The sequence below is a fragment of the Penaeus vannamei genome, chromosome 26, assembly GCF_042767895.1.
Source record: "Penaeus vannamei isolate JL-2024 chromosome 26, ASM4276789v1, whole genome shotgun sequence".
In the NCBI taxonomy this organism is placed as follows: domain Eukaryota; kingdom Metazoa; phylum Arthropoda; class Malacostraca; order Decapoda; family Penaeidae; genus Penaeus; species Penaeus vannamei.
In genome coordinates, this window is record NC_091574.1 from 25,071,064 (window position 1) to 25,096,063 (window position 25,000).

At 39.8% G+C, this 25,000-nt stretch overlaps 6 protein-coding genes across 6 annotated transcripts in view; all 6 read left to right on the forward strand.

Annotated features, from left to right (window-relative positions):
- The window catches only part of LOC113824828 (extracellular matrix protein A-like), a 1,098-nt gene extending 358 nt beyond the window's left edge, over nt 1–740 (forward strand). Inside the window, exons 2-3 of the mRNA XM_027377616.2 lie at nt 1–19; nt 217–740. The exon at nt 1–19 is cut by the window's left edge and continues 42 nt beyond it. Coding sequence (XP_027233417.2) covers nt 1–19; nt 217–647 — 450 coding nt within the window. The 3' untranslated portion in view covers nt 648–740. The remainder of the gene's footprint in view (nt 20–216) is intronic.
- Nucleotides 741–3,373: 2,633 nt separating this feature from the next.
- Nucleotides 3,374–4,603, forward strand: LOC113824836 (sortilin-related receptor-like). Its single transcript, XM_027377622.2, has 3 exons — nt 3,374–3,538; nt 3,685–3,745; nt 3,951–4,603. Exons 1-3 carry the CDS (start codon nt 3,479–3,481, stop codon nt 4,508–4,510), a joined length of 681 nt encoding a protein of 226 aa, XP_027233423.2. The 5' UTR covers nt 3,374–3,478; the 3' UTR covers nt 4,511–4,603.
- A 2,728-nt stretch (nt 4,604–7,331) lies between these two features.
- Nucleotides 7,332–8,563, forward strand: LOC113824826 (sortilin-related receptor-like). Its single transcript, XM_027377613.2, has 3 exons — nt 7,332–7,498; nt 7,645–7,705; nt 7,911–8,563. The coding sequence occupies exons 1-3, from the start codon at nt 7,439–7,441 to the stop codon at nt 8,468–8,470; spliced, it is 681 nt and encodes a 226-aa protein (XP_027233414.2). The 5' UTR covers nt 7,332–7,438; the 3' UTR covers nt 8,471–8,563.
- A 3,125-nt stretch (nt 8,564–11,688) lies between these two features.
- Nucleotides 11,689–12,787, forward strand: LOC113824829 (extracellular matrix protein A-like). The gene is made up of 3 exons (XM_027377617.2): nt 11,689–11,855; nt 12,007–12,067; nt 12,270–12,787. The coding sequence occupies exons 1-3, from the start codon at nt 11,796–11,798 to the stop codon at nt 12,698–12,700; spliced, it is 552 nt and encodes a 183-aa protein (XP_027233418.2). The 5' UTR covers nt 11,689–11,795; the 3' UTR covers nt 12,701–12,787.
- A 3,101-nt stretch (nt 12,788–15,888) lies between these two features.
- LOC113824827 (sortilin-related receptor-like) lies at nt 15,889–17,113 on the forward strand. Its single transcript, XM_027377615.2, has 3 exons — nt 15,889–16,055; nt 16,201–16,261; nt 16,467–17,113. Exons 1-3 carry the CDS (start codon nt 15,996–15,998, stop codon nt 17,024–17,026), a joined length of 681 nt encoding a protein of 226 aa, XP_027233416.2. The 5' UTR covers nt 15,889–15,995; the 3' UTR covers nt 17,027–17,113.
- A 3,493-nt stretch (nt 17,114–20,606) lies between these two features.
- LOC113824830 (sortilin-related receptor-like) lies at nt 20,607–21,995 on the forward strand. Its single transcript, XM_070139813.1, has 3 exons — nt 20,607–20,840; nt 20,959–21,019; nt 21,225–21,995. Exons 1-3 carry the CDS (start codon nt 20,607–20,609, stop codon nt 21,782–21,784), a joined length of 855 nt encoding a protein of 284 aa, XP_069995914.1. The 3' UTR covers nt 21,785–21,995.
- Nucleotides 21,996–25,000: the final 3,005 nt, after the last annotated feature.

Here is a 25,000-nt window from a genome sequence, read left to right on the forward strand (position 1 = left end):
TGTGTCGAAGCTGCACAAGGTATATTGCTGCACACCTTTTTGTTTTCTCTTTTACCAATGCATCTTTCCCAACGAAACCTCCACATCATATTTAAATTTTCAGACGCATTATTTTCTCATCATTACTTTTGTGCCTTTGCTTAGCTGTCAGATGGCTCCATCATTAACTCTTTGTTGTGCGCCAGACTGTAATGACATGCTTTTTCCTCTTCGCAGGCGCAGGAGAGCCACTGAACCGCGTTGCGAGACAGACACACGTGTGCGTCAAAACGCCAAAGAAATGTTTGAAGAACAATGGCGTGTGTATCAACCTCGTGGACGATTGTGCTGGGAAAAAGAATGACACCCTCTGCAACAATGACCACTGCACCTGTTGCCAGAAACACGTGTGCCTAAATACGCCCAAGAAGTGTTCCAGTAATAATGGCGTGTGCATCAACCTCATGGACGATTGTGCTGGAAAAAAGAATGACACCCTCTGCAACAATGACAACTGCACCTGTTGCCAGAAACACGTGTGCCTAAATACGCCCAAGAAATGTTCTGAGAAGAATGGCACATGTATAAACCTCATGGACGATTGTACTGGTACAAAGAATGACACCCTCTGCAACAACGGACACTGCACGTGTTGCATTCCAGCCTAAGAAGCTTTCACTCTTTCGAAGCATTCCACTTCTGTGTCTCTCGAGATCTGTAGATTTCAGAACCATAAATAAAATTCAGGATACTTCCATAAACTCTCATTGTATACATGCTTTTACCCGGATATCTCCCATGCAATGTTTTTAAGCTAATAGTTGGTAAAAGTACACACATAACGATAATGACGATTAAAACAAAAATCTAGTATCTTTCATGTTTATCTCTCCACAAAAACATATTATATACTCAGTCAAATACAAGTACACATGTATGTGTACACGCACATGGATGTATATATGTATACATATATACATCTATTTATACATATAAATATTTGTACATGTACATATACTTCATATATGTGCGTATAGGAAATGATGAAACGAACACTAAAATATTTGATGCTTCAAACCTCCATGGTTCGGGACGACAACGTTATATGCAACTTTTGTAGCAAGGGCCTCCTTGAGTCATTTGCTACGAAGCAGCAGCTTATGTGGACAGAGATGTAAAGTGTCCCATCCGGCGTTTAACCATATTGTTTACATTGCAAGGAAAATGTTTGTTTTTTTTCTGAAATGCCACTATATGTAAGCCATTGGTTCTTAACCTTTTTCGAAGTACAGAACCCCGCGAGTTTCATCCGTGCATTCATCAAACACTTTCCACTTGGAATAATATTTCTTTTATGGACATATGTTTACTTTGTGCACAAGACGAACCATGCATAAGTTGTACACGAAGTCACTGTATTCAGAGAACAAAACATAAATTTCACACAAAAACAAAAGCATATCTCAATCAATATTTATTGTAAATCAATGCGACTTTTGCTGTTGACTTTCAGACAAGTTCAGAAATGCGCAGTATTACCCTGACAAGTCCCACTCATTTCATTTTCGCAACAAATTCTGCTCCTTTCCATCGTCTTCCTGTCTACCATCCTCGAAAACGATTCCTCGTAAAGATACGTTGTAACAAACAAGGATTTCTTACCAATAACAGACTACACTACAAGTTGGTGAGACAAAAAAAAAAAAAAATGAGAGCATTGTTGTTCTGCAGAGTTACTGTTGAGCCTGGCTCTGCTGAAGCTCAATGATTTCGTCGAGGTATTCCTCGTTGACATCTGCCGTCACAACACTACGTGAACGGTTGTCTCACCCATGCTGGATGTGACTCTGGTGGGGAAATAACTGTCGACAGACTCCAAGTGCATGGGAATTGCTTGCTTGAGTTCCCCAGTACAGAAATGTCTCCGATTCCAGACACCTTACACAGTCGTACAAGGGAAAGTTTGCAAGGTCATCCTTCTCTGTTCGTCGTTTCTATGGCGCTAGCTTTTTTGAAAAGCCTTCAGGTTGGCTTCCGCTTCGATGATGTTGACTCCACCGACCTGACGTCACGAATCATACGACTGAGGTGAACAGAAGTGACCTTCGCCCAACTCATGAGACACTCACCGAAACCCTGCTTTTCGATTGAGCCTGGGTTAAAACCCCTGATACAAGCTTAATTATAGGAATATACTGCAATATTACAACTTGCAGAAACGTTGAAAACAGTGAATCTATGGAACGGTAAAAAAAAAAAAAAAAAAAAAAAAAAAGCTCATTCCTAGGTTAGAAATCAACGATAAGTTGTACATTAGTGTGATCACATTATTGTGTACATTTGCAAATGAACTTGGAATTGAGCAAATATACTCATATATTTCATTCACATTTACCTTACTGTTGAATATAGTCTTATCTGCTGAAGACTAAACGTTAATAATTTTGACTGGCAGGACACGTTAAGTAATAATGCACATTATGCTCTTGCATAATATCACTAGTGTCTACACAGCATTAAGCCAGCAGAGGGCTAACTTTGGTACATTCCTTATGGGACAAGGCTGTGTGTGTTTGTGGGAATGTGGGTACACAGGAAATGCATGTCCCCCCACTCAGGCCTGGGGAGAGGGGTCGGCACCCCACAAGGGCACCCAAATTTCATAGACTCGTCTTTGGCCACAGACATTCCACCCACATTTTATCACAATCTGTTGTCCTTCCTTAGTCAGGGCTGTAAAAGGACAAGCTGTTCAAGAGCTCATTTCACTGGTTTCTACAAATTCATAGTTTTATCCGCTTGATCGGCTATTTACGGTGTTTGTCATTAAAAAAAAAAAAAAAAAAAAAAAAAAAAACAATATTGGTAGCGATACCAGTAACTCTAATCCTAATTTTTTTTTTTTACGAATCCTTATGTAGTAATGTGTGTGTGTGTATATATATATATATATATATATATATAAATAAATCAAACGTATCGTTGCTTAGGGCCCCCAGACCACCAATCTCCAAGTGCCAGTTTGTGGCTCTCTGTTAGGAGTCAGAGATTAGAAGGTAATCTAGAAAGAGGCGAACGTGTTTGCATCTGTGTATGAATGCATGCACGTCTGTGTATGTTTGTGGATGTGCACTTTTTTAGAGGCCAATTAAACGCTTTATAAGATGACAGTCTGCACCGTAAGTAAAGAACCTGAAAGAAATAGTGCTACGAATCAAAAGGATTTCAGGGTTATTACATTTTCATTACAAAGGTTGCGCACACTTTTACATACAATTATGAACACCTGCTCTTGTCTCCTTGTGTGGGGGTGGAGGAGGGGTGAATGGGCGTGGCCATCCGCTGCTTTGTTTTCGTCTGCTGTATAAATAAGGCCAAAGTCTCTGGCAAACACAACAAGCATCTGTCGTTACTTCGCCAAGTGCTCCTGCGATCTCTTCAGAAATTCGTCTGCTCGTCAGTCTCTCCAGCTGCATTCGGCTTTCTCTCCAGCGTCGCCATGAAGCCCGTAATTCTTGGTCTCTTGATGGTTCTCTTCGCCGCCGCATACCTGGCACAGGTAACGTCGTGCAAAAGCATATTGTGCATGAACATTGTTACCGAAACCTTATCGAAATGTATATGGACATGTCATATAAAGGATAAAATAAGGGAAACCAAACTTTCGCTTGTCTCATTCCAATATTATGAAATCTTCCTTTGCAGGACATTAATGAACAAAGTCAAGGCTGCACTGACGAAGAAGGATGTGTCGAGGCTGCACAAGGTATATTGATGCACACCTTTTTCCTCTCCTTTTTACCAATAGATCTCCTTTCCTTACGAATCCTTCATATTTATTATATTACAATTTTTCAGATACACTTTTCTCATCATTACTTTTGTACCTTTGCTTAGCTGTCAGCTGGCTCTATCTTTAACTCTTTCATTTGTGCGCCAGACTGTAATGACATGCCTTTTCCTCTTCGCAGGCGCAGGAGAGCCACTGCACCGCGTTGCGAGACAGACCAACCAGTGTTCACAAACTGACGACGACTGTAAAAACCTCAACGGAATTTGCATTCCTAATGGGGATACCTGTATCGGCGACACGCAGAAAAAATTGTGTGGCGATGAAGATTGCACCTGCTGCAAGAAACACGTGTGCGTCCAAACGCCAAATCAATGTTTGAAGAACAATGGCGTGTGTATCAACCTCATGGACGATTGTGCTGGGAAAAAGAATGACACCCTCTGCAACAATGACCACTGCACCTGTTGCCAGAAACACGTGTGCCTAAATACGCCCAAGAAGTGTTCCAGTAATAATGGCGTGTGCATCAACCTCATGGACGATTGTGCTGGGAAAAAGAATGACACCCTCTGCAACAATGACAACTGCACCTGTTGCCAGAAACACGTGTGCCTAAATACGCCCAAGAAATGTTCTGAGAAGAATGGCACATGTATAAACCTCATGGACGATTGTGCTGGTACAAAGAATGACACCCTCTGCAACAACGGACACTGCACGTGTTGCATTCCAGCCTAAGAAGCTTTCACTCTTTCGAAGCATTCCACTTCTGTGTCTCTCCAGATCTGTAGATTTCAGAACCATAAATAAAATTCAGGATACTTCCATAAACTCTCATTGCATACATGCTTTTACCCGGATATCTCCCATGCAATGTTTTTAAGCTAATAGTTGGTAAAAGTACACACATAACGATAATGACGATTTAAACAAAAATCTAGCATCTTTCATGTTTATCTCTCCACAAAAACATACTATATACTCAGTCAAATACAAGTACACATGTATGTGTACACGCACATGGATGTATATATGTATACATATATACATCTATTTATACATATAAATATTTGTACATGTACATATACTTCATATATGTGCGTATAGGAAATAATGAAACGAACACTAAAATATTTGATGCTTCAAACCTCCATGGTTCGGGACGACAACGTTATATGCAACTTTTGTAGCAAGGGCCTCCTTGAGTCATTTGCTACGAAGCAGCAGCTTATGTGGACAGAGATGTAAAGTGTCCCATCCGGCGTTTAACCATATTGTTTACATTGCAAGGAAAATGTTTTTGTTTCTGAAATGACACTATATGTAAGCCATTGGTTCTTAACCTTTTTCGAAGTACAGAACCCCGCGAGTTTCATCCGTGCATTCATCAAACACTTTCCACTTGGAATAATATTTCTTTTATGGACATATGTTTACTTTGTGCATAAGATGAACCATGCATAAGTTGTACATGAAGTCACTGTCTTCACAGAACAAAACATAAATTTCACACGAAAACAAAAGCATATCTCAATCAATACTTATTGTAAATCAATGCGACTTTTGCTGTTGACTTTCAGACAAGTTCAGAAATGCGCATTACCTTGGCAAGTCCCACTCATTTCATTTTCGCAACAAATTCTGCTCCTTTCCATCGTCTTCCTGTCTACCATCCTCGAAAACGATTCCTCGTAAAGATACGTTGTAACAAACAAGGATTTCTTACCAATAACAGACTACACTACAAGTTGGTGAGACAAAAAAAATGAGAGCATTGTTGTTCTGCAGAGTTACTGTTGAGCCTGGCTCTGCTGAAGCTCAATGATTTCGTCGAGGTATTCCTCGTTGACATCTGGCGTCACAACACTACGTGAACGGTTGTCTCACCCATGCTGGATGTGACTCTGGTGGGGAAATAACTGTCGACAGACTCCAAGTGCATGGGAATTGCTTGCTTGAGTTCCCCAGTACAGAAATGTCTCCGATTCCAGACACCTTACACAGTCGTACAAGGGAAAGTTTGCAAGGTCATCCTTCTCTGTTCGTCGTTTCCATGGCGCTAGCTTTTTTGAAAAGCCTTCAGGTTGGCTTCCGCTTCGATGATGACTCCACCGACCTGACGTCACGAATCATACGACTGAGGTGAACGGAAATGGCCTTCGCCCAACTCATGAGTCACTCACCGAAACCCTGCTTTTCGATTGAGCCTGGGTTAAAACCCCTGATACAAGCTTAATTATAGGAATATGATGCAATATTACAACTTGCAGAAGCGTTGAAAACAGTGAATCTATGGAACATGGTAAAAAAAAAAGCTTATTCCTAGGTTAGAAATTAACTTTAAGTTGTACATTATTGTGTACATTTGCAAATGAACTTGGAATTGAGCAAATATACTCATATATTTCATTCACATTTACCTTACTGTTGACTATAGTCTTATCTGCTGAAGACTAAACGTTAATAATTTTGACTGGCAGGACACGTTAAGTAATAATGCACATTATGGTCTTGCATAATGACATCACTAGTGTCTACACAGCATTAAGCCACCAGAGGGCTAACTTTGGTACATTCCTTATGGGACAAGGCTGTGTGTGTTTGTGGGAATGTGGGTACACAGGAAATGCATGTCCCCCCACTCAGGCCTGGGGAGAGGGGTCGGCACCCCACAAGGGCACCCAAATTTCATAGACTCGTCTTTGGCCACAGACATTCCACCCACATTTTATCACAATCTGTTGTCCTTCCGTAGGCAGGGCTGTAAAAGGATAAGCTGTTCAAGAGCTCATTTCACTGGTTTCTATAAATGCATAGTTTTATCCGCGTGATCGGCTATTTACGGTGTTTGTCATAAAAAAAAAAAAAAAAAAAAAAAAAAAAAAAAATATTGGTAGTTAAAAAAAAAAAAAAAAAATCCATGCCCCATGGAATTTCGATTCCCCACTTCGTAATGCCCGAGGAACCGCTTTCAATTTATTTGTTTCAATAGTGTTCCTATATTTAGGAGTTTGGGATCTGTCTCTATGCGATACCAATAACGCTAATCCTAAACAATTTCTTTTACGAATCCTTATGTAGCAATATATATATATATATATATATATATATATATATATATATATATAAATCAAACGTATCGTTGCTTAGGGCCACCAGTCAGCACCAGTCTCCAAGTGCCAGTTTGTGGCTCTCTGTTAGGAGTCAGAGATTAGAAGGTAATCTAGAAAGAGGCGAACGTGTTTGTATCTGTGCATGAATGCATGCACGTCTGTGTATGTTTGTGGATGTGCACTTTTTTAGAGGCCAATTAAATGCTTTACAAGATAATAGTTTGCACTGTAAGTAAAGAACCTGAAAGAAATACAGTGCTTAGAATCAAAAGGATTTCAAGGTTGACATTATATTTTCATTACAAAGGTTGCGCACACTTTGACATACAATTATGAACACCTGCTCTTGTCTCCTTGTGTGGGGGTGGAGGAGGGGTGAATGGGCGTGGCCATCCGCTGCTTTGTTTTCGTCTGCTGTATAAATAAGGCCAACGTCTCTGGCAAACACAACAAGCATCTGTCGTTACTTCGCCAAGTGCTCCTGCGATCTCTTCAGAAATTCGTCTGCTCGTCAGTCTCTCCAGCTGCATTCGGCTTTCTCTCCAGCGTCGCCATGAAGCCCGTAATTCTTGGTCTCTTGATGGTTCTCTTCGCCGCCGCATACCTGGCACAGGTAACGTCGTGCAAAAGCATATTGTGCATGAACATTGTTACCGAAACCTTATCGAAATGTATATAGACATGTCATATAAAGGATAAAATAAGGGAAACCAAACTTTCGCTTGTCTCATTCCAATATTATGAAATCTTCCTTTGCAGGACATTAATGAACAAAGTCAAGGCTGCACTGACGAAGAAGGATGTGTCGAGGCTGCACAAGGTATATTGATGCACACCTTTTTGCTTTCCTTTTTACCGATAGATCTCTTTTCCTTACGAATCCTTCATATTTATTATATTACAATTTTTCGGATACACTTTTCTCATCATTACTTTTGTACCTTTGCTTAGCTGTCTGCTGGCTCTATCTTTAACTCTTTCAGTTGTGCGCCAGACTGTAATGACATGCCTTTTCCTCTTCGCAGGCGCAGGAGAGCCACTGCACCGCGTTGCGAGACAGACCAACCAGTGTTCACAAACTGACGACGACTGTAAAAACCTCAACGGAATTTGCATTCCTAATGGGGATACCTGTATCGGCGACACGCAGAAAAAATTGTGTGGCGATGAAGATTGCACCTGCTGCAAGAAACACGTGTGCGTCCAAACGCCAAAGAAATGTTTGAAGAACAATGGCGTGTGTATCAACCTCATGGACGATTGTGCTGGGAAAAAGAATGACACCCTCTGCAACAATGACCACTGCACCTGTTGCCAGAAACACGTGTGCCTAAATACGCCCAAGAAGTGTTCCAGTAATAATGGCGTGTGCATCAACCTCATGGACGATTGTGCTGGGAAAAAGAATGACACCCTCTGCAACAATGACAACTGCACCTGTTGCCAGAAACACGTGTGCCTAAATACGCCCAAGACGTGTTCTGAGAAGAATGGCACATGTATAAACCTCATGGACGATTGTGCTGGTACAAGGAATGACACCCTCTGCAACAACGGATACTGCACGTGTTGCATTCCAGCATAGGAAGCTTTCACTCTTTCGATGCATTCCACTTCTGTGTCTCTCCAGATCTGTAGATTTCAGAACCATAAATAAAATTCAAGATACTTCCATAAACTCTCATTGCATACATGCTTTTACCCGGATATCTCCCATGCAATGTTTTTAAGCTAATAGTTGGTAAAAGTACACACAGAACGTTAATGACGATTGAAACAAAAATCTAGCATCTTTCATGTTTATCTCTCCACAAAAACATACTATATACTCAGTCAAATACAAGTACACATATATGTGTACACGCACATGGATGTATATATGTATACATATATACATCTATTTATACATATAAATATTTGTACATGTACATATACTTCATAAATGTGCGTATAGGAAATGATGAAACGAACACTAAAATATTTGATGCTTCAAACCTCCACGGTTCGGGACGACAACGTTATATGCAACTTTTGTAGCAAGGGCCTCCTTGAGTCATTTGCTACGAAGCAGCAGCTTATGTGGACAGAGATGTAAAGTGTCCCATCTGGCGATTAACCATATTGTTTACATTGCAAGGAAAATGTTTTTTTTTTCTGAAATGCCACTATATGTAAGCCATAGGTTCTTAACCTTTTTCGAAGTACAGAACCCCGCGAGTTTCATCCGTGCATTCATCAAACACTTTCCACTTGGAACAATATTTCTTTTATGGACATATGTTTACTTTGTGCATAAGATGAAGCATGCATAAGTTGTACACGGTCACTGTCTTCAGAGAACAAAACATAAATTTCACACAAAAACAAAAGCATATCTCAATCAATACTTATTGTAAATCAATGCGACTTTTGCTGTTGACTTTCAGACAAGTTCAGAAATGCGCAGTATTACCCTGACATGTCCCACTCATTTCATTTTCGCAACAAATTCTGCTCCTTTCCATCGTCTTCCTGTCTACCATCCTCGAAAACGATTCCTCGCAAAGATACGTTGTAACAAACAAGGATTTCTTACCAATAACAGACTACACTACAAGTTGGTGAGACAAAAAAAAAAAAAAAATGAGAGCATTGTTGTTCTGCAGAGTTACTGTTGAACCTGGCTCTGCTGAAGCTCAATGATTTCGTCGAGGTATTCCTCGTTGACATCTGCCGTCACAACACTACGTGAACGGTTGTCTCACCCATGCTGGATGTGACTCTGGTGGGGAAATAACTGTCGACAGACTCCAAGTGCGTGGGAATTGCTTGCTTGAGTTCGCCTGTACAGAAATGTCTCCAATTCCAGACACCTTACACAGTCGTACAAGGGAAAGTTTGCAAGGTCATCCTTCTCTGTTCGTCGTTTCCATAGCGCTAGCTTTTTTCAAAAGCCTTCAGGTTGGCTTCCGCTTCGATGATGTTGACTCTACCGGCCTGACGTCACGAATCTTACGACTGAGGCGAACGGAAGTGACCTTCGCCCAACTCATGAGACACTCACCGAAACCCTGCTTTTCGATTGAGCCTGGGTTAAAACCACTGATACAAGCTTAATTATAGGAATATGATGCAATATTACAAATTACAGAAGCGTTGAAAACAATGAATCTATGGAACATGGTTTTAAAAAATTCATTCCTGGATTGGAATGCAACTATAAGTTGTACATTATTAAGTGATCTCATTATTGTGGACATTTGCAAATGAGCTTGGAATTGAGCATTCCTTTTACAAATATATATTGTATTTACATAAACCTTACTGTTAACTCTATTCAACAGTAAGGTATCTGCTGATGACTAAACGTTTATAATTTTGACTGGCAGGACACGTTAAATAATAGTGCACATTATGCTCTTGCATAATGACATCACTAGTGTCTACACAGCATTAAGCCACCAGAGGGCTAACTTTGGTACATTTCTTATGGGACAAGGCTGTGTGTGTGTTTGTGGGAATGTGGGCACAGGAAATGTGCATGTCCCCCCACTCAAGCCTGGGGAGAGGGGTCGGCACCCCACAAGGGCACCCAAATTTCATAGACTCGTCTTTGGCCACAGACATTCCACCCACATTTTATCACAATCTGTTGTCCTTCCTTAGGCAGGGCTGTAAAAGGATAAGCTGTTCAAGAGCTCATTTCACTGGTTTCTACAAATTCATAGTTTTATCCGCTTGATCGGCTATTTACGGTGTTTGTAATAAAAAAAGCAATATTGGTAGTAAAAAAGAAAAAACATCCATGACCCATGGAATTTCGATTCCCCACTTCGTAATGCCCGAGGAACCGCTTTCAATTTATTTGTTTCAATAGTGTTCCTATATTTAGGAGTTTGGGATCTATCTCTAGGCGATACTAATAACGCTAATCCTAAACATTTTTTTTACGAATCCTTATGTAGCAATATATATATATATATATATATATATATATATATATATATATATATATATATATATATATATAACATTACACGTAGGTGCTTTTCTTTTATTCTGCCTCATTTTGAGTATTGTTCTCTTGTTTGGTTATCTGCTGCAGACTCATACTTAAGACAGCTTGATCGTTCTTTTAATTCCATTAAATTTCTCCTGTCTGACTTAAATTTGGACATTGGGCATCGTAGAGTTATTGGGGCTCTTTCAATCTTATACAAGATTGTAACCGGTAATTCACATACCCTATATAAGTTTTTACCTGATTTTTATCAACCTGCAAGAATTACCTGAAGTTCTAAAAGCCTCAACTCAGTGACATCTGATTTAAGTCGATCGTCTACAAGTCAGTTTTCGAGATGCTTTTTTCCTGCTATTTGTAGACTTTGGAATAGATTGCCTTCAGAGATTGTAACATCTCTGATTCTTGATAAGTTTAAAAGACCAGCTAACATATTTTTCTTGTGTAATTAGCTGACTTTCTATTCTTTCATTCTTTTTTAGCTGTGTTTTGACCTGCACTGACACATTTGGTGGTATAAATCTCGATTTATTGAGTGTGGCTCTCTATATAGCTTACTACATTAATAATAATAATGGCAGTCTGCACCATAAGAAAGAACCTGAAAGAAATAGAGTGCTTAGAATCCAAAGGATTTCAAGGTTATTACATTTTCATTACAAAGGTTGCGCACACTTTGACATACAATTATGAACACCTGCTCTTGTCTCCTTGTGTGGGGGTGGAGGAGGGGTGAATGGGCGTGGCCATCCGCTGCTTTGTTTTCGTCTGCTGTATAAATAAGGCCAAAGTCTCTGGCAAACACAACAAGCATCTGTCGTTACTTCGCCAAGTGCTCCTGCGATCTCTTTAGAAGTTCGTCTGCTCCTCAGTCTCTCCAGCTGCATTCGGCTTTCTCTCCAGCGTCGCCATGAAGCCCGTAATTCTTGGTCTCTTGGTGGTTCTCTTCGCCGCCGCATACCTGGCACAGGTAACGTCGTGCATAAGCATATTGTGCATGAACATTGTAAAGTTACCGAAATGCTATCGAAATGTATATGGACATGTCATATAAAGGATAAAATAAGGGAAACCAAACTTTCGCTTGTCTCATTCTAATATTATGAATTCTTCCTTTGCAGGACATTAATGAACAAAGTCAAGGCTGCACTGACGAAGAAGGATGTGTCGAAGCTGCACAAGGTATATTGCTGCACACCTTTTTGTTTTCTCTTTTACCAATGCATCTCCTTTCCTAACGAAACCTCCACATCATATTTAAATTTTCAGACGCATTATTTTCTCATCATTACTTTTGTACCTTTGCTTAGCTGTCAGCTGGCTCTATCTTTAACTCTTTCAGTTGTGCGCTAGACTGTAATTACATGCTTTTTCCTCTTCGCAGGCGCAGGAGAGCCACTGAACCGCGTTGCGAGACAGACACACGTGTGCGTCAAAACGCCAAAGAAATGTTTGAAGAACAATGGCGTGTGTATCAACCTCGTGGACGATTGTGCTGGGAAAAAGAATGACACCCTCTGCAACAATGACCACTGCACCTGTTGCCAGAAACACGTGTGCCTAAATACGCCCAAGAAGTGTTCCAGTAATAATGGCGTGTGCATCAACCTCATGGACGATTGTGCTGGGAAAAAGAATGACACCCTTTGCAACAATGACAACTGCACCTGTTGCCAGAAACACGTGTGCCTAAATACGCCCAAGAAATGTTCTGAGAAGAATGGCACATGTATAAACCTCATGGACGATTGTGCTGGTACAAAGAATGACACCCTCTGCAACAACAGACACTGCACGTGTTGCATTCCAGCCTAAGAAGCTTTCACTCTTTTGAAACATTCCGCTTCTGTGTTTCTCCAGATCTGTAGATTTCAGAACCATAAATAAAATTCAGGATACTTCCATAAACTCTCATTGCATACATGCTTTTACCCGGATATCTCCCATGCAATGTTTTTAAGCTAATAGTTGGTAAAAGTACACACATAACGTTAATGACGATTTAAACAAAAATCTAGCATCTTTCATGTTTATCTCTCCACAAAAACATACTATATACTCAGCCAAATACAAGTACACATGTATGTGTACACGCACATGGATGTATATGTGTACATATATACATCTATTTATACATATAAATATTTGTACATATACATATACTTCATATATGTGCGTATAGGAAATAATGAAACGAACACTAAAATATTTGATGCTTCAAACCTCCATGGTTCGGGACGACAACGTTATATGCAACTTTTGTAGCAAGTGCCTCCTTGAGTCATTTGCTACGAAGCAGCAGCTTATGTGGACAGAGATGTAAAGTGTCCCATCCGGCGTTTAACCATATTGTTTAAATTGCAAGGAAAATGTTTTTTTTTTTTTTTCTGAAATGCCACTATATGTACGTCATTGGTTCTTAACCTTTTTCGAAGTACAGAACCCCGCGAGTTTCATCCGTGCATTCATCAAACACTTTCCACTTGGAACAATATTTCTTTTATGGACATATATTTACTTTGTGCACAGGACGAACCATGCATTTGTACACGAAGTCACTGTATTCAGAGAACAAAACATAAATTTCACACAAAAACAAAAGCATGTCTCAGTCAATACTTATTGTAAATCAATGCGACTTTTGCTGTTGACTTTCAGACAAGTTCAGAAATGCGCATTTCCTTGGCAAGTCCCACTCATTTCATTTTCGCAACAAATTCTGCTCCTTTCCATCGTCTTCCTGTCTACCATCCTCGAAAACGATTCCTCGCAAAGATACGTTGTAACAAACAAGGATTTCTTACCAATAACAGACTACACTACAAGTTGGTGAGACAAAAAAAAAAAAAAAAAAATGAGAGCATTGTTGTTCTGCAGAGTTACTGTTGAACCTGGCTCTGCTGAAGCTCAATGATTTCGTCGAGGTATTCCTCGTTGACATCTGCCGTCACAACACTACGTGAACGGTTGTCTCACCCATGCTGGATGTGACTCTGGTGGGGAAATAACTGTCGACAGACTCCAAGTGCATGGGAATTGCTTGCTTGAGTTCCCCTGTACAGAAATATCTCCGATTTCAGACACCTTACACAGTCGTACAAGGGAAAGTTTGCAAGGTCATCCTTCTCTGTTCGTCGTTTCCATAGCGCTAGCTTTTTTCAAAAGCCTTCAGGTTGGCTTCCGCTTCGATGATGTTGACTCTACCGGCCTGACGTCACGAATCTTACGACTGAGGCGAACGGAAGTGACCTTCACCCAACTCATGAGACACTCACCGAAACCCTGCTTTTCGATTGAGCCTGGGTTAAAACCACTGATACAAGCTTAATTATAGGAATATGATGCAATATTACAAATTACAGAAGCGTTGAAAACAATGAATCTATGGAACATGGTTTTAAAAAATTCATTCCTGGATTGGAATGCAACTATAAGTTGTACATTATTAAGTGATCTCATTATTGTGGACATTTGCAAATGATCTTGGAATTGAGCATTCCTTTTACAAATATATATTGTATTTACATAAACCTTACTGTTAACTCTAGTCAACAGTAAGGTATCTGCTGATGACTAAACGTTTATAATTTTGACTGGCAGGACACGTTAAATAATAGTGCACATTATGCTCTTGCATAATGACATCACTAGTGTCTACACAGCATTAAGCCACCAGAGGGCTAACTTTGGTACATTCCTTATGGGACAAGGCTGTGTGTGTTTGTGGGAATGTGGGCACAGGAAATGTGCATGTCCCCCCACTCAGGCCTGGGGAGAGGGGTCGGCACCCCACAAGGGCACCCAAATTTCATAGACTCGTCTTTGGCCACAGACATTCCACCCACATTTTATCACAATCTGTTGTCCTTCCTTAGGCAGGGCTGTAAAAGGATAAGCTGTTCAAGAGCTCATTTCACTGGTTTCTACAAATGCATAGTTTTATCCGCTTGATCGGCTATTTACGGTGTTTGTCATTAAAAATAATAATAATAATAATAATATTGGTAGAAAAAAAAATCCATGCCCGTAATGCCCGAGGAACCGCTTTCAATTTATTTGTTTCAATAGTGTTCCTATATTTAGGAGTTTGGGATCTATCTCTAGGCGATACCAATAACGCTAATCCTAAACATTTTTTTTACGAATCCTTATGTAGCAATATATATATATATATATATATATATATATATATATATATATATATATATATAACATTACACGTAGGTGCTTTTCTTTTATTCTGCCTCATTTTGAGTATTGTTCTCTTGTTTGGTTATCTGCTGCAGACTCATACTTAAGACAGCTTGATCGTTCTTTTAATTCCATTAAATTTCTCCTGTCTGACTTAAATTTGGACATTGGGCATCGTAGAGTTATTGGGGCTCTTTCAATCTTATACAAGATTGTAACCGGTAATTCACATACCCTATATAAGTTTTTACCTAATTTTTATCAACCTGCAAGAATTACCTGGTTCTAAAACCCTCAACTCAATGACATCTGATTTAAGTCGATCGTCTACAAGTCAGTTTTCGAGATGCTTTTTTCCTGCTATTTGTAGACTTTGGAATAGATTGCCTTCAGAGATTGTAACATCTCTGATTCTTGATAAGTTTAAAAGACCAGCTAACATATTTTTCTTGTGTAATTAGCTGACTTTCTATTCTTTCATTCTTTTTTTGCTGTGTTTTGACCTGCACTGACACATTTGGTGGTATAAATCTCGATTTATTGAGTGTGGCTCTCTATATAGCTTACTACATTAATAATAATAATGGCAGTCTGCACCATAAGAAAGAACCTGAAAGAAATAGAGTGCTTAGAATCCAAAGGATTTCAAGGTTATTACATTTTCATTACAAAGGTTGCGCACACTTTGACATACAATTATGAACACCTGCTCTTGTCTCCTTGTGTGGGGGTGGAGGAGGGGTGAATGGGCGTGGCCATCCGCTGCTTTGTTTTCGTCTGCTGTATAAATAAGGCCAACGTCTCTGGCAAACACAACAAGCATCTGTCGTTACTTCGCCAAGTGCTCCTGCGATCTCTTTAGAAGTTCGTCTGCTCCTCAGTCTCTCCAGCTGCATTCGGCTTTCTCTCCAGCGTCGCCATGAAGCCCGTAATTCTTGGTCTCTTGATGGTTCTCTTCGCCGCCGCATACCTGGCACAGGTAACGTCGTGCATAAGCATATTGTGCATTGTAAAGTTACCGAAACCTTATCGAAATGTATATGGACATGTCATATAAAGGATAAAATAAGGGAAACCAAACTTTCGCTTGTCTCACTCCAATATTATGAATTCTTCTTTTGCAGGACATTAATGAACAAAGCCAAGGCTGCACTGACGAAGAAGGATGTGTCGAGGCTGCACAAGGTATATTGATGCACAGCTTTTTGCTTTCCTTTTTACCAATAGATCTCCTTTCCTTACGAATCCTTCATATTTATTATATTACAATTTTTCAGATACACTTTTCTCATCATTACTTTTGTACCTTTGCTTAGCTGTCAGCTGGCTCTGTCATTAACTCTTTCTGTTGTGCGCCAGACTGTAATGACATGCCTTTTCCTCTTCGCAGGCGCAGGAGAGCCACTGCACCGCGTTGCGAGACAGACCAACCAGTGTTCACAAACTGACGACGACTGTAAAAACCTCAACGGAATTTGCATTCCTAATGGGGATACCTGTATCGGCGACACGCAGAAAAAATTGTGTGGCGATGAAGATTGCACCTGCTGCAAGAAACACGTGTGCGTCCAAACGCCAAATCAATGTTTGAAGAACAATGGCGTGTGTATCAACCTCATGGACGATTGTGCTGGGAAAAAGAATGACACCCTCTGCAACAATGACCACTGCACCTGTTGCCAGAAACACGTGTGCCTAAATACGCCCAAGAAGTGTTCCAGTAATAATGGCGTGTGCATCAACCTCATGGACGATTGTGCTGGGAAAAAGAATGACACCCTTTGCAACAATGACAACTGCACCTGTTGCCAGAAACACGTGTGCCTAAATACGCCCAAGACGTGTTCTGAGAAGAATGGCACATGTATAAACCTCATGGACGATTGTGCTGGTACAAGGAATGACACCCTCTGCAACAACGGATACTGCACGTGTTGCATTCCAGCATAGGAAGCTTTCACTCTTTCGATGCATTCCACTTCTGTGTCTCTCCAGATCTGTAGATTTCAGAACCATAAATAAAATTCAGGATACTTCCATAAACTCTCATTGCATACATGCTTTTACCCGGATATCTCTCATGCAATGTTTTTAAGCTAATAGTTGGTAAAAGTACACACATAACGATAATGACGATTAAAACAAAAATCTAGTATCTTTCATGTTTATCTCTCCACAAAAACATACTATATACTCAGTCAAATACAAGTACACATGTATGTGTACACGCACATGGATGTATATATGTATACATATATACATCTATTTATACATATAAATATTTGTACATGTACATATACTTCATAAATGTGCGTATAGGAAATGATGAAACGAACACTAAAATATTTGATGCTTCAAACCTCCATGGTTCGGGACGACAACGTTATATGTAACTTTTGTAGCAAGGGCCTCCTTGAGTCATTTGCTACGAAGCAGCAGCTTATGTGGACAGAGATGTAAAGTGTCCCATCCGGCGTTTAACCATATTGTTTAAATTGCAAGGAAAATGTTTTTTTTTTTTCTGAAATGCCACTATATGTACGTCATTGGTTCTTAACCTTTTTCGAAGTACAGAACCCCGCGAGTTTCATCCGTGCATTCATCAAACACTTTCCACTTGGAACAATATTTCTTTTATGGACATATGTTTACTTTGTGCACAAGACGAACCATGCATAAGTTGTACACGAAGTCACTGTATTCAGAGAACAAAACATAAATTTCACACAAAAACAAAAGTATATCTCAATCAATACTTATTGTAAATCAATGCGACTTTTGCTGTTGACTTTCAGACAAGTTCAGAAATGCGCATTTCCTTGGCAAGTCCCACTCATTTCATTTTCGCAACAAATTCTGCTCCTTTCCATCGTCTTCCTGTCTACCATCCTCGAAAACGATTCCTCGTAAAGATGCGTTGTAACAAACAAGGATTTCTTACCAATATCAGACTACACTACAAGTTGGTGAGACAAAAAAAAAAAAAAAAAAATGAGAGCATTGTTGTTCTGCAGAGTTACTGTTGAGCCTGGCTCTATAGAAGCTCAATGATTTCGTCGAGGTATTCCTCGTTGACATCTGCCGTCACAACACTACGTGAACGGTTGTCTCACCCATGCTGGATGTGACTCTGGTGGGGAAATAACTGTCGACAGACTCCAAGTGCATGGGCATTGCTTGCTTGAGTTCCCCTGTACAGAAATGTCTCCGATTCCAGACACCTCACACAGTCGCACAAGGGAAAGTTTGCAAGGTCATCCTTCTCTGTTCGTCGTTTCCATGGCACTAGCTTTTTTCAAAAGCCTTCAGGTTGGCTTCCGCTTCGATGATGTTGACTCTACCGGCCTGACGTCACGAATCTTACGACTGAGGCGAACGGAAGTGACCTTCACCCAACTCATGAGACACTCACCGAAACCCTGCTTTTCGATTGAGCCTGGGTTAAAACCACTGATACAAGCTTAATTATAGGAATATGATGCAATATTACAAATTACAGAAGCGTTGAAAACAATGAATCTATGGAACATGGTTTTTAAAAAGTTCATTCCTGGATTGGAATACAACTATAAGTTGTACATTATTAAGTGATCTCATTATTGTGGACATTTGCAAATGATCTTGGAATTGAGCATTCCTTTTACAAATATATATTGTCTTTACATAAACCTTACTGTTAACTCTAGTCAACAGTAAGGTATCTGCTGATGACTAAACGTTTATAATTTTGACTGGAAAGGACACGTTAAATAATAGTGCACATTATAGTCTTGCACAATGACATCACTAGTGTCTACACAGCATTAAGCCAGCAGAGGGCTAACTTTGGTACATTCCTTATGGGACAAGGCTGTGTGTGTTTGTGGGAATGTGGGTACACAGGAAATGTGCATGTCCCCACTCAGGCCTGGGGAGAGGGGTCGGCACCCCACAAGGGCACCCAAATTTCGTAGACTCGTCTTTGGCCACAGATATTCTACCCACATTTTATCACAATCTGTTGTCCTTCCTTAGGCAGGGCTGTAAAAGGATAAGCTGTTCAAGAGCTCATTTCACTGGTAAATAAATGCATAGTTTTTTATCCGCTTGATCGGCTATTTACGGTGTTTGCCATAAAAAAGCAATATTGGTAGTAAAAAAGAAAAAGCATCCATGCCCCATGGAATTTCGATTCCCCACTTCGTAATGCTCTAGGAACCGCTTTCTATTTATTTGTTTCAATAGTGTTCCTATATTTAGGAGTCTGGGATCTGTCTTTAGGTGATACCAATGTCTAATCCCAAACGATTTCCTAACGAATTCTGATGTAGCAATATATGTGTGTGTGTGTTTATAGATAAATCAAACGTATCATTGATTTGGGCCACTAGTCAGCACTAATCCCCAAGTACCAGTTTATGGCTCTCTGCTAGGAGAAAGAGGCGGACGTGAATTTGCATCTGTGCATGAATACATGCATGTCTGTGCATGTGTGTGAATGTGCACTTTTAAGAGGCCATTTAAACGCTATATAAGATAGCGTAGACCTGATGATGATTCAATCGTGGTGCTCTCGGTGGGGCATGAAATTAAATCCTACTAAGTCTAAAGAAATGATTGTGAGTCGGTCTCGAACGCAGTTGCCTCAGCATCCAAGACTGCTGATTAATGGAGTCTTAATCACTTCAGTGGATAACCTGAAGCTCTTAGGTGTGACTTTGGATTCAAAGCTTACTTTTGAATTGCATATTAGGAATATGGCTAGGGCAATTTCATCAAAGCTAGGCATCATTCGCAAGTGGAAGAAAATCTATGATGACAACATTACACGTAGGTGCTTCTTTTCTTATATTCTGCCTCATTTTGAGTATTGTTCTCTTGTTTGGTTATCTGCTGCAGACTCATACTTAAGACAGCTTGATCGTTCTTTTAATTCCATTAAATTTCTCCTGTCTGACTTAAATTTGGACATTGGGCATCGTAGAGTTATTGGGGCTCTTTCAATCTTATACAAGATTGTAACCGGTAATTCACATACCCTATATAAGTTTTTACCTGATTTTTATCAACCTGCAAGAATTACCTGAAGTTCTAAAACCCTCAACTCAATGACATCTGATTTAAGTCGATCGTCTACAAGTCAGTTTTCGAGATGCTTTTTTCCTGCTATTTGTAGACTTTGGAATAGATTGCCTTCAGAGATTGTAACATCTCTGATTCTTGATAAGTTTAAAAGACCAGCTAACATATTTTTCTTGTGTAATTAGCTGACTTTCTATTCTTTCATTCTTTCTTAGCTGTGTTTTGACCTGCACTGACACATTTGGTGGTATAAATCTCGATTTATTGAGTGTGGCTCTCTATATAGCTTACTACATTAATAATAATAATGGCAGTCTGCACCATAAGAAAGAACCTGAAAGAAATAGAGTGCTTAGAATCCAAAGGATTTCAAGGTTATTACATTTTCATTACAAAGGTTGCGCACACTTTTACATACAATTATGAACACCTGCTCTTGTCTCCTTGTGTGGGGGTGGAGGAGGGGTGAATGGGCGTGGCCATCCGCTGCTTTGTTTTCGTCTGCTGTATAAATAAGGCCAACGTCTCTGGCAAACACAACAAGCATCTGTCGTTACTTCGCCAAGTGCTCCTGCGATCTCTTCAGAAGTTCGTCTGCTCCTCAGTCTCTCCAGCTGCATTCGGCTTTCTCTCCAGCGTCGCCATGAAGCCCGTAATTCTTGGTCTCTTGATGGTTCTCTTCGCCGCCGCATACCTGGCACAGGTAACGTCGTGCAAAAGCATATTGTGCATGAACATAAGGATAAAATGATAAAGGATAAAATAAGGGAAACCAAACTTTCGCTTGTCTCATTCCAATATTATGAATTCTTCCTTTGCAGGACAATAATGAACAAAGCCAAGGCTGCACTGACGAAGAAGGATGTGTCGAGGCTGCACAAGGTATATTGCTGCACACCTTTTTGCTTTCTCTTTTACCAATGCATCTCCTTTCCTTACGAATCCTTCATATCTATTATATTACAATTTTTCAGATACACTTTTCTCATCATTACTTTTGTACCTTTGCTTAGCTGTCAGCTGGCTCTATCTTTAACTCTTTCAGTTGTGCGCCAGACTGTAATGACATGCCTTTTCCTCTTCGCAGGCGCAGGAGAGCCACTGAACCGCGTTGCGAGACAGACCAACCAGTGTTCACAAACTGACGACGACTGTAAAAACCTCAACGGAATTTGCATTCCTAATGGGGATACCTGTATCGGCGACACGCAGAAAAAATTGTGTGGCGATGAAGATTGCACCTGCTGCAAGAAACACGTGTGCGTCCAAACGCCAAATCAATGTTTGAAGAACAATGGCGTGTGTATCAACCTCATGGACGATTGTGCTGGGAAAAAGAATGACACCCTCTGCAACAATGACCACTGCACCTGTTGCCAGAAACACGTGTGCCTAAATACGCCCAAGAAGTGTTCCAGTAATAATGGCGTGTGCATCAACCTCATGGACGATTGTGCTGGGAAAAAGAATGACACCCTCTGCAACAATGACAACTGCACCTGTTGCCAGAAACACGTGTGCCTAAATACGCCCAAGACGTGTTCTGAGAAGAATGGCACATGTATAAACCTCATGGACGATTGTGCTGGTACAAAGAATGACACCCTCTGCAACAACGGACACTGCACGTGTTGCATTCCAGCCTAAGAAGCTTTCACTCTTTCGAAACATTCCGCTTCTGTGTTTCTCCAGATCTGTAGATTTCAGAATCATAGATTACAATCAGGAAACCCATAAACTCTCGTTGAATACATGCTTTTACCCGGACATCTCTCATGCGATTTTTTCAAAATCAAATATTGTAAAAATGCACAGCCACAAATAATAATAGCAGCAATAAAATAAAAGTGCCATCATCTTTCACGTTTCTTTATCTCTCCACAAAAGCACATCACGAACACGCATTCAAACACATGCACATATGTATGTGCGCATGAAAAGTATTTGTTTTCTGCTCCCTGAGGTTGTGAGGACAAGGTTCCCGGACCGCATGAAGTCATCTAGGCTGCAAACAGCTTACAATATCTTTTTGGTAGGTTAGATAGCCTAGAATGAACTTTGGATAATCATGGAAACTCACCGTATATTTTACTCCTTTCCTGATAATGATTATGCATCCTTGGGAATAAGTGGCGTAAGTAGACGATATCTACTTACCACTTCACGACAAATAGAACTCTGGCTTGACCTACAGAATAACCTCGAGGACTGCGCTTGGATCTGGGTCAGTGGCTTGCTTGATGCTGAATTTAACCTTTCCATGTGGAATTCTCTAGCAATGAGACTTTGGAATTCAAGCATGAGTTTAAACATTATCTACAGTGTGTACAAGTTGTTAGCAAAACGATCATCTTGAGAGTTAATGATGAAAATCAGAAAGATATTAAGGGGTGGCTCACCTTTTTTTTTTTTTTTTTTTTTTGAGATTTATAGATTCCAATCAGTCTGTGTTTCGCTAATGCTACCCGCAGTTGAAATTTTGATAGTTACATTGTGGACGGTAGTTTTGCAGAGGTGTTATTTGATCAGGGTTTATCGAGGAGGAAACTTGAAAATGTGGTCTTGTTTTGCTCGAAGATGTGCTGTAGGCAAGGGGCCAGGTGGGCGAATCCGCACGTTGGAGGGGAGGGCATCACGGACTGCTGTACGCTTTCCAAAATGAAAATAAAAATGTCGATCTTTTTCATAATACATGCTGTATAAACCAACTGGCGCTATTCTTGCTTATGCAAAATATTTTCACTCCTTTCCTGGTAATAATTATGCATCCTTGGACATGAGTGGCGGAATGATGTCTTTCGTAAGTAGACCATCTCTCCTTACCTCCCTACCATCTTATTTTAATGCATGTAATGTACACATAAAAGTACAGTGGTATATATTTTCATTCTCTTATTCAGCATTGTTTTATACAAAGGTGACAGGAATAAAGTAACCTTGGGGGGGGGGGTATCCAAAACGTGTATGCTTTGTACACGTGAAAATGTTTAAAACTGTGAACCTCCCCTAACACATTTGCTAAATAATCTATATTTGTCTCATACAGGGGTTCTTACCCTGGGGTCCAAGGATCCCTAAGTGCTCCATGAATGGGTTTCAGGGGCCGTGAGGATCAGATGAAAATTAACGAGAGGCAATCTACCTCCTGTATTCGGAGGGTTTGTGGTTTGTATTATTATTGTATCTATTTTAAAACCGTTTTTATATTCAGTATTTGAAAATACTGATGCTTTTTCATTTCCAATTTTATGAATATTGGATGAATTTATAATTTTAGAACTTTCCGTTACGTTTAAATACTCTGCCTTTGGTAATACATTTTGTAGTGATTAACTCACTACTGGCAAACCCCTGGCGTCACAGAAGGCGCTTGATCCTGTGTTATCATTTTCAGTCAGGTCGTTCACTACAATGGAGGTAATAATAGTGATGGTGATAATAATAATGCCATAAAGCATATGCACACACACATAATCATCATTATCATTAACATTGCCATTTTACAAAAGCGGAGAAACAAAAACCGTATACAAATTTATAATTCATATGCCTACAAATCACTGAGTTAGATGTTTTGTTAGGACTCATCGCTGTCTGTTGAAGGACAGTTATTTTCCCAATCTCCTCTTTAATAAATCCTTTTCTTTATTGTTGGTTACAACTGGGAAATAGTGGAAAATAAAAAGTTTTATTTCATCTGCTAAATGCAGCAAGCCATAAATGACTGCGTCTACATAGTTCTCGTATTTCCCGTACCTGTCTTAAAGAGTACGTTGCGGTCTGCGTTTTCATCTTTAAGATCTGAAATAAGGAAGATAAAGGAAAGCGGCCAGTGATATCGAACTTTCCTCAAGCTTAGTCAAGAAATTTCTGTAAAAAAATCCCCGCGAAAGAATCAAAATTTCTTATTGATTAAATCTTCAGTTCAGGTTAACGGAAAGTAATACCGGAATTGCTCTTTCAACACTAGCTATAAAATCCTCAATTACTTTTTTTCAAATCTAAATTTCATCTTGCAGTTACATCAGAAGGGTTTGCAATAAGACGAACATGCTAACGTGAACATGCCAAAAGGTTAGGTCAGAAGCGTTGGTGGAGTGATACTAACAGAGAATTAGAGGATTTTGAAGGAATCGGAGCATCAACAAATGTATTCCAAGCTGAATGAACTAGCCAAGAGACGAAATACTTCACAGGAAGAAGTAGAGTTTGTGTGAAAAAAAGAAACTCGAAAAACAAGCCTTGACTAAAAGGAAGGATATTGGACACGATGGAATTAACGGCCATTATCATGTGCATACGGAGCTTCGGAGGAGATCGGTGCATCAAATTACTTGGAGATGGAAGGATTCAGGGCTAAATGCTCAGGAAGGGGTTTGTTTATGTGTAAATAGGGAAGAGACGGACTGAAGGGAAGGGTGGTGGTAGCAAGCTCTAGAGAAAAAGACGTTAGACAAAGGAATGCTGAAAGAGAGAGTTTTCAGAAAGTGAAAATTTAAGGACTTTGAGAGGATAAAAACCGTAAATATTTGGAGAAAATACGGAAAGAATATATTTCAAGTGATCTGAGAGGACTAAAACCGACAGTGAAAGAGGAATAATGGCGGTATGAGGATAAAACGGCCTACCAAATAGGGAGATAAAGGAGTGAAAAGGTGGAGAGGCATGAAATTTTAACGAAAAGGAAAGACGATGATTCTGTTGGTGATGATTTTTATCATTATTTTGTTTATTTGTGTTATTGTTTTCAATCTTATCATTATTAGTTTTATGTTCATAATCATTATTATCATAATCATTAATAGCAGTATTTTTATCATATTTTATCAATACTATTGTTCAAGTGATAGTAATGGTGATGCT